We start from the raw sequence: 10,000 nt of genomic DNA, 5'->3' as shown, positions 1-10,000 counted from the left end.
ACGGGTGTCGATGACGTCGCAGAGTGACAGGTTGATAATTTATTATTTAGGAGTAAAAAGAGAGACAGGCCAGCGACGCAACATATTGTTTGGACATCTGCCTTGGCAAAGACAGCGGTGCAACAGACAGAGAGGATCCAAGTGAAGATTGGCAAGATGACAGCAATATTTCTATTATGCCTGGCTGTGTCAAGCGTCAGCTGCACACCACTGAAGACTCAAACGTCTTCGGATGAACGACTGGAACGGTAAGTATGCTTCACTCTTAAAGCAGATTGACTTAAGATTCTGTGTGTAATTTACAACATCTGTTAGCACAAAGCTCCGAAAGTTAGATGAAGGCAATGTAATCAGAAGTTACTGTCTTAACCATTTTTCTCTCTTTTTTTGTACCTACACATTTTTGTACAATTACAATACTCTCTGTCTTTAATTTTGATCTAAATTCTTATTTCATTTTTACTCATCGTGCTAAATTCCTTAACCGTAATTTATAATGAAAAATATATTTAATTTCTAATGGAGTTCCATACTTCTAAATCCCTTTACACATTTTTGCGATAATAATGAGAACATTAACACAATCAAAAACTGCATGCAAATATTCAGAACTATTTAGCAGACTAAATAAACAATCATACAAATCAATACTAATTTTTTACGTTATATTCAACAAAAACCTTCTCCTCAATACTTGAAATCCTTGTACAGGAATATAAAACAATGTTCCATTTAATCTATTTTACCAACACAATATGCACGAGGCGAAATACCAATTTTTAAGAAAAAAAATGTGTAGGGTATAATTATGTTATGAAGAATTGTCCAATGCAACAATCCTAATCTAGAGGTCGTGGGTTCGAACCCCGGCCGGGTCATACCTAAGACTTTAAAATTGGCAATCTAGTGGCTGCTCCGCCTGTCGTCTGGCATTATGGGGTTAGTGCTAGGACTGGTTGGTCCGGTGTCAGAATAATGTGACTGGGTGAGACATGAAGCCTGTGCTGCGACTTCTGTCTTGTGTGTGGCGCACGTTATATGTCAAAGCAGCACCGCCTTGATATGGCCCTTCGTGGTCGGCTGGGCGTTAAAAAAAGAAACAAGAAGGGCAAAGCCCATACGACTCACATGCTTGACCTTGACCTTTACATGACCTTGACCTTCAGGGTCAAGGTCAAATAACTAAACCTAGCAATGACATCATACACTAAGAACTGCTTTACACATTTTTCCTACCAAAATACATGTGACCTTGACCCAAGGTCAAGGTCATCCAAGGTCATGCAACACAAAGCTGTTAATTCAAGACATAGGAAGTACAATGGTGCTTATTGGCTCTTTCTACCATGAGATATGGTCACTTTTAGTGGTTCACTACCTTATTTTGGTCACATTTCATAAGGGTCAAACTCAAAGTGACCTTGACCTTGATCATATGTGACCAAATGTGTCTCATGATGAAAGCATAACATGTGCCCCACATAATTTTTAAGTTTGAAACAGTTATCTTCCATAGTTCAGGGTCAAGGTCACTTCAAAATATGTATACAATCCAACTTTGAAGAGCTCCTGTGACCTTGAACTTGAAGCAAGGTAAACCAAACTGGTATCAAAAGATGGGGCTTACTTTGCCCTATAAATGATATATAGGTGAGGTATTGAATCTCAAAAACTTCAGAGAAAATGGGAAAAATGGAAAAAATAGCTGTTTTTTTAGACAACATTTATGGCCCCTGCGACCTTGACCTTGAAGCAAGGTCAAGATGCTATGTATGTTTTTTGGGGCCTTGTCATCATACACCATCTTGCCAAATTTGGTACTGATAGACTGAATAGTGTCCAAGAAATATCCAACGTTAAAGTTTTCCGGACGGACGTCCGGACGGACGGGGGGGGGCGGACGGACGGACGACTCGGGTGAGTACATAGACTCACTTTTGCTTCGCATGTGAGTCAAAAAGAAAAAAGAAAAAAGAAAATCCTAATCTAGTTTCGTTTATTAAATCGGTTGCTAAATTCCAGTGTTTATTTACGAGTTCAAAACCAAATTTACGTTTCCAAAATATCACTGCAAATTGGTTCTATCACTGAATTATCGATTAAAAGTTTACAAATCTACCAGGTTTTAATAAGACTTCAGTATCTAATATATTTACTCTTCTATTTATAATTCCATCTCTCGGTTGTTGTTTTTTTACTGCGTTTTCAATTGTTACGGCCTTATCTTTAAACAACCGTGCAGGGGTATTTCCAATTCTTTCACAGGCTGTGTTAAACGATATACATGTATACATGTCCATTAACAAAAATATCCTTTACAAAACAGATATCAACATTAATCCATTCACGCAAATAGAGTGCTTGGCCTTTTTACAATAACTTACAATTATTCCACAAACAAAATTCATCTATTTTAAATTCTGCTACATACACTTCTTTCCAACAAACACAATACAACCTGTTTCTAAAACATACTACCTATAATGGTATTGCATTTAAGCGTGGAGACATACAAGTTAATTCATGACTTTGTTCATTAAACAAAGAAAAAGTGAATTGTATTCTCAATCAATCACTGAATCCAAAAACATTTAGATATGTCATTATTACTCTGAAAAAATGTGCACAAAATTAAAGAAAGTCCTTTTCTTTGTCCTCAAATTGTTGTTAACTTCTACCTGTACGAACGAACGTGAAACTAACGTGTACAAACGACCCGTACAAACGCACACACAGACGAAAGTCAGACGCACAGTCAGGCTTAACAGGCAGACACGTACAATTTGTGTACTGTCTATATGTACCATGTGTCCTTCATGAAGAAGCGACGACAATGTCTTTTCGGTGAAGGAAGAGACAGAGGATCTTTCTGCGGTCAAGCTCCCTGCGAGGTCTCAGGAGAGGAAAAGGGCTTCAACCGTCGAACAGCATACCGAAGAGATCGATCAGCTCAGACGCTCACTGAGGTCTCTGGAAGACAATCTGCGGACTAAAAGGGGTGCAGGCGAAGGTATGTTTATCATGATTAAACCAGACAGTATTTCCATTCTTGCTTTACATTATTCCTTTGTTGCACGAATGCCAGACAGTGATTACATTACTGCGTTCGCAGCAGTAATTCTAATGTCTACCAATTAACAGCAACAACATCTTTAAAAATGACATTTTTGGATGCTATGTAATTTTCTCGGTGCTTACTATTGAACATTATGATTAGGAACAACATTTTAAGAACGGATCAGAGAATAGTATTTTACCGTCACGTGGTTGACCTCCCCCTATCCCCCTCCCCTCACCGGTGGCTCTCTGGCTATAATGCTGTCAAAGTTTATCTGGTTTGCTGTTGAAATTCAGTTGTTTTCCATCTAACCGGAATTGGCGTGGGGTACCGCCCCCCCCCCTCCCGCGTCCCCAAGGTTGAAGACTTAGGAGGTAGAATATATTTAGCGCCTATAATCCCAAGCAGCGGTTGAGAAATGCTCCGAGTTTGGTTTTATATATATGTCTTCACATGAGATATCCTGGGTATGATATCTCCAGAATTTTTTTCCTTCCTAAGATAAATGTATTTGATAACGTCATATTCTGCTTTTTGTGAAAGTTGAGGCGGCACAGTCACACCCTCAGTTTTTGATCGAATAGCTTGACATTATGGTTAAGTAATCTTCGACGAAGCCCGGACTTTGGTATTGCATTTCAGCTTGGCGGCTTAAAAAATAATGAATGAGTTTGGTCATTACAAATTTGAAAATTGCAATTAAAATGACAGTTTTAGCAATCGATCACCTTATTTGTCATCTTTCTTTCTTTATTTGGTGTTTAACGTCGTTTTCAACCATTCAAGGTTATATCGCGACGGCCTTATTTGTCATCATTTCCTGATTCCAAAAACATATAAATATGTTATATTAGGATTAAAAACAAACTCAGAAAAATATGAACGTTCTGTTTAAAATTAAAATTTCAGAAATCGATTTAAAAACAATTTCATCTTCTTCCTTGTGAGTTTTTGATTCCAAACACATATAGACATGTTATGTTTGGATTAAAACCAAGCTCAGAAAGTTAAACAGATATACAGAAAAGCTCGCTATCTTGCTCAGCGCAACCACTACTGTGCTATTCTGGCTTGTCAGTTTACCTGCGTTTTTATCGTGCGGGGGACTGACGATGCTATACTGTCTTGGTGAGAAAAAAATACAGTGCGGTCAGTTTCATTCTGTGAGTTCGACAGATTGACTAAATGTAGTAATTTCGCCTTACGCGACTTGTTAACATAGACGGGGAATCGAGACGAGGGTGTGGTGTATGTATGTGTGTGTGTGTGTGTGTGTGTGTGTGTGTGTGTGTGTGTGTGTAACGCGATTCTGATAAACTACTGGACCGATCTTCATGAAACTTAACATGAGAGTTCCTGAGTGTTATATCTCTAGACATTTTTTTCAGTTTTTGGATAAATATTTTTGATGACGTCATATCCGGATTTTTGTGAAAGTTGAGGCGGCACTGTCACGCTCTCATTTTTCAACAAATTTGGTTTAAATTTTGGTCAAGTAATCTTCGACGAAGCCCGGACTCTGGTATTGCATTTTAGCTTGGAGGCTTAAAAATTAAATAATGAGTTTGCTCATTAAAGTTGTCGATTTTTCCCAAAGAGATTTAAAATTGATTGCATCGTATTCTTCATCAAATTTTGAATCTAAAAATATATACATATGTCATGTTTACTCTTAAAATGTGATCACAATTAACGAAAATAGGTTAATTAGTACTTCGATTATTATTTAAGAAATCGATCCAAAAATGAATTAATCTTATTCCTTATCATTTCCTGATTCCAAAACCATATAAATATATGTTGTATTCAAAACAAGCTCGGAAAGTCAAGAAGAATACACAAAAGCGCGCTTCCCGCTATTTCGCTGTTCTTGCATGTCAGTTTCACTTCGTGTTGCACGGAAAAATTGAGCGACATCCTTGCCGCGTGGATTGACGAAGCTGTTTTGTCTTGGTGAACAAAATGCAGTGCGTTCAGTTTTATTCTGTGGGTTCGACAGATTGACTAAATGTTGTAATTTCGCCTTACGCGACTTGATTTTGTTTGTTACACCATGGCTGGGCATAGATGCAATGGTGGAAGGTGGGGAGGTTATCAGTGGCTGATAGCACATCATGATTATTGTGACTGATTTTCAGGTTCCACTTTCGTTCGCTGGGGCAGGAAGACATGTCCGAGCGGTACTTCTACCGTCTATGTCGGTGAGTAAAAATACTACTTTTCGTTAAGTACTAAAGTCACATGATCAAACGAAAGTATTTCATTGGATAGAGCGAGTGCATTTATCCGTTTGTGCATTCCACTATTCTGCGACATCTGTTAACTAATTCCAGGATAATAACTCAAATGTCTACATGTATTCGCGCCGTTTGTTTGAGTTTAAGATTCCCGTTGCTGATGTCTGGTTCTACACAGGTATAGCGGGAGGAAAACAGCACAACAAGAAGGGGAGCGGTACCAACCGTTTGTGTCTGACCAAGTCGCCCGTCTTCGATTACACATCCTTGGTTAAAGATCAATACGGCTTAGTGTATGGTGCTGAGTACCAATACATAGGCTCTCACCATGACCACAACGTTCCCTGCTCCGTGTGCCTGGTTCCCAAGGCCGCCACCATCATGGTTCCTGGGACCAAATACTGCCCCTCTGGCTGGACGCGACAGTACTACGGTCATCTGACGTCAGCTCAATATTATGATCATTATGCTACCGAGTACGTGTGCCTTGATAACTTTCGAGAAGACGAGGACAGTGGGTACACAAATGAAGACGGTCTTCTGTTCTACTACGTCATCGCGAGGTGCGGAAGTCTCCCTTGTCCCCCCTACAGACAGAGTAAAGTTATCACGTGCGCTGTCTGCTCCAAGTAGGCCACACATAACAGCAGCCAACAGGACTGAACACCGATATCATGGAATGTTCTTTCCGCATCGCTCTCTATAATAAAACGCTTTGCATTTGAGTCATGTTTTTATATTTAGTCAAGTTTTGACTAAATATTTTAACATCGAGGGGGAATCGAAACGAGGGTCGTGGTGTATGTGCGTGTGTCTGTCTGTCTGTCTGTCTGTGTGTGTGTGTAGAGCGATTCAGACTAAACTACTGGACCGATCTTTATGAAATTTGACATGAGAGTTCCTGGGTATGAAATCCCCGAACGTTTTTTTCCTTTTTTTGATAAATGTCTTTGATGACGTCATATCCGGCTTTCCGTGAAAGTTGAGGCGGCACTGTCACGCCCTCATTTTTCAACCAAATTGGTTGAAATTTTGGTCAAGTAATCTTCGACGAAGCCCGGACTTCGGTATTGCATTTCAGCTTGGTGGCTTAAAAATTAATTAATGACTTTGGTCATTAAAAATCTGAAAATTGTAAAAAAAAAATAAAAATTTATAAAACGATCCAAATTTACGTTTATCTTATTCTCCATCATTTGCTGATTCCAAAAACATATAAATATGTTATATGCGGATTAAAAACAAGCTCTGAAAATTAAATATATAAAAATTATTATCAAAATTAAATTGTCCAAATCAATTTAAAAACACTTTCATCTTATTCCTTGTCGGTTCCTGATTCCAAAAGCATATAGATATGATATGTTTGGATTAAAAACACGCTCAGAAAGTTAAAACAAAGAGAGGTACAGAAAAGCGTGCTATCCTTCTTAGCGCAACTACTGACCCGCTCTTCTTGTCAATTTCACTGCCTTTGCCATGAGCGGTGGACTGACGATGCTACGAGTATACGGTCTTGCTGAAAAATGGCATTGCGTTCAGTTTCATTCTGTAAGTTCGACAGCTACTTGACTAAATATTGTATTTTCGCCTTACGCGACTTGTTTTTATATTTAGTCAAGTTTTGACTAAATATTTTAACATCGAGGGGGAATCGAAACGAGGGTCGTGGTGTATGTGCGTGTGTGCATGTGTGCGTATGTGTGTGTGTGTAGAGCGATTCAGACTAAACTACTGGACCGATCTTTATGAAATTTGACATGAGAGTTCCTGGGTATAAAATCCCCATACGTGTTTTTCATTTTTTTGATAAATGTCTTTGATGACGTCATATCCGGCTTTCCGTGAAAGTTGAGGCGGCACTGTCACGCCCTCATTTTTCAACCAAATTGGTTGAAATTTTGGTCAAGTAATCTTCGACAAAACCCGGACTTCGGTATTGCATTTCAGCTTGGTGGCTTAAAAATTAATTAATGACTTTGGTCATTAAAAATCTGAAAATTGTAAAAAAAAAATAAAAATTTATAAAACGATCCAAATTTACGTTTATCTTATTCTCCATCATTTGCTGATTCCAAAAACATATAAATATGTTATATTCGGATTGAAAACAAGCTCTGAAAATTAAATATATAAAAATTATTATCAAAATTAAATTGTCCAAATCAATTTAAAAACACTTTCATCTTATTCCTTGTCGGTTCCTGATTCCAAAAACATATAGATATGATATGTTTGGATTAAAAACACGCTCAGAAAGTTAAAACAAAGAGAGGTACAGAAAAGCGTGCTATCCTTCTTAGCGCAACTACTACCCCGCTCTTCTTGTCAATTTCACTGCCTTTGCCATGAGCGGTGGACTGACGATGCTACGAGTATACGGTCTTGCTGAAAAATGGCATTGCGTTCAGTTTCATTCTGTGAGTTCGACAGCTACTTGACTAAATATTGTATTTTCGCCTTACGCGACTTGTTCTTTATTTACGGTCTTGTGTGTGTGTGTGTGTGTGTGTGTGTGTGTGTGTGTGTGTGTGTGTGTGTGTTTGTGTGTGTGTGTGTGTGTGTGTTTGTATGTTTGAACGTGAGTTGCTTTGTTTGTCTGTCTTTTTCGTTCTTTCGCTCTCTCGCTCTCTCGCTCTCTCTCACTCTCTCTCTCTCTCTCTCTCTCTCTCTCTCTCTCTCTCCTCTCTCTCTCTCTATGCGCGCGCGTGTTTGTTCCTCTCTCTCCCTCTCCCCCCCAGTGTGTGTGTGTGTGTGTGTGTGTGTGTGTGTGTGTGTGTGTGTGTGTGTGCGTGCGTGCGTGTGTGTGTGTGTTTGTGTTGGTGATTGTGTGTGTTGGTGGTTGCATGTGTGTGTGTGTGTGTGCGTGTGTGTGTGTGTGTGCTCTCGATGCTTACAGACATGTTTAGAACATACACACACACACACACACACACACACACACCTCGAATGAACCTATAGCAGCTTCAGTCTGTGTGTGTGTGTGTGTGTGTGTGTGTGCGTGCGTGCGTGCGTGTTTGTGTGTGGGGGTGGCGGTGGGGGGTATTTTAAGGTTTTCACACAGTCCCGACTAAGGGATTGTATTCTAACTTCAAAGCAAAACATTTGACTTTTTTTCTTTTTACATTTAGTCAAGTTTTGACTAAATGTTTTAACGTAGAGGGGGGAATCGAGACGAGGGTTGTGGTGTATGTGTGTGCGTGTGTGTCTGTGTCTGTGTGTGTCTGTGTGTGTGTGTAGAGCGATTCAGACCAAACTACTGGACCGATCTTTATGAAATTTGACATGAGAGTTCCTGGAAATGATATCGCCGGACGTTTTTTTTTTCGATAAATACCTTTGATGACGTCATATCCGGCTTTTTGTAAAAGTTGAGGCGGCACTGTCACACCCTCATTTTTCAATCAAATTGATTGAAATTTTGGCCCAGCAATCTTCGACAAAGGCCGGACTTCGGTATGGCATTTCAGCTTGGTGGCTTAAAAATTAAATAATGACTTTGGTCATTAAATATCTGAAAATTGTAAACAAAATAATTTGTTTTTAAAACGATCCAAATTTACGTTTATCGTATTCTTCATCATTTTCTGATTCCAAAAACATATAAATATGTTATATTTGGATTAAAAACAAGCTCTGAAAATTAAAAATATAAAAATTATCATTAAAATAAAATTTCCGAAATCGATTTAAAAACAATTTCATCTTATTCCTTGTGGGTTCCTGATTCCAAAAACATATAGATGTGATATATTTGGATTAAAAACACGCTCAGAAAGTTAAAAAGAATAGAGATAAAGAAAAGCGTTCTATCCTTCTCAGCGCAACTACTACCCCGCTCTTCTTGTCAATTTCACTGCCTGTGCATCGAGCGGTGGACTGACGATGCTACGAGTATACGCTCTTGCTGTAAAAATGCAGTGAGTTCAGTTTCATTCTGTTAGTTCGACAGCTTGACTAAATGTTGTAATTTCGCCTTACGCGACTTGTTTCTTTTTACATTTAGTCAAGTTTTGACTAAATGTTTTAACATAGAGGGGGGAATCGAGACGAGGGTCGTGGTGTGTGTGTGTGTGTGTGTGTAGAGCGATTCAGAGTAAACTACTGGACCGATCTTTATGACATTTTTCATGAGAGTTCCTGGGTATGATATCTATCCTTGGCATTCGTTGTCATTAATCCAACAAAATAAGGGCACAAATTTGTGCCCCACAAACTGCAAATGTGCCTCACAATTTTTGGGCTTATTTTTGTGGGACACATTTTGGTTTTGTGGGCCACAAACTGTATTTGTGGAGCATAAAATAAGGGGCACAAATTAAGCTTCATAAAAAATAAGGACAAATATTGGTGGGGCTTAAACAGTGTTTTTGCCCCAAAAAATGTTTTGGGCTTTTTTTTTCCTCCTTATTTTGGACGTTGAGCGTGGTTTTCAGACCTACTGCGTTTCGGTTTTTAGTTAATGGCGGATCGAAGATCGAACGCGATCAGTTTGGAAAGAATCTCCAATGATGTTTGCTAATGCGAGAGAATTGGGACGGGCGAACCTTTGCATAGTAGAGGTAAGTTTCCATGTTTCGTTTTATAACTGAGAGTGGGTTTATGGTAGTATGTGTTGCAACATGTGTCATTTCGACTCACTCGAGTCACTGTCACTGTGTCAGTCCACAGGCGCAAGGTATCGTTCACTGAACCCACAGTGCAA

General features: G+C 39.0%; 1 protein-coding gene across 1 annotated transcript; it reads left to right on the top strand.

Annotated features, from left to right (window-relative positions):
- Window positions 1-50: 50 nt before the first annotated feature.
- Window positions 51-6,020, top strand: LOC138954555 (short-chain collagen C4-like; the record flags this gene model as incomplete). The annotated part of the gene is given in 4 exon segments (XM_070326369.1): window positions 51-248; window positions 2,823-3,010; window positions 5,197-5,259; window positions 5,474-6,020. Coding segments are annotated over 4 exon segments (798 nt in total). The 3' UTR covers window positions 5,929-6,020.
- Window positions 6,021-10,000: the final 3,980 nt, after the last annotated feature.

The sequence above is a fragment of the Littorina saxatilis genome, unplaced genomic scaffold, assembly GCF_037325665.1.
Source record: "Littorina saxatilis isolate snail1 unplaced genomic scaffold, US_GU_Lsax_2.0 scaffold_2364, whole genome shotgun sequence".
Taxonomy (NCBI): domain Eukaryota; kingdom Metazoa; phylum Mollusca; class Gastropoda; order Littorinimorpha; family Littorinidae; genus Littorina; species Littorina saxatilis.
This window is presented reverse-complemented; position numbering and strand designations above follow the sequence as displayed.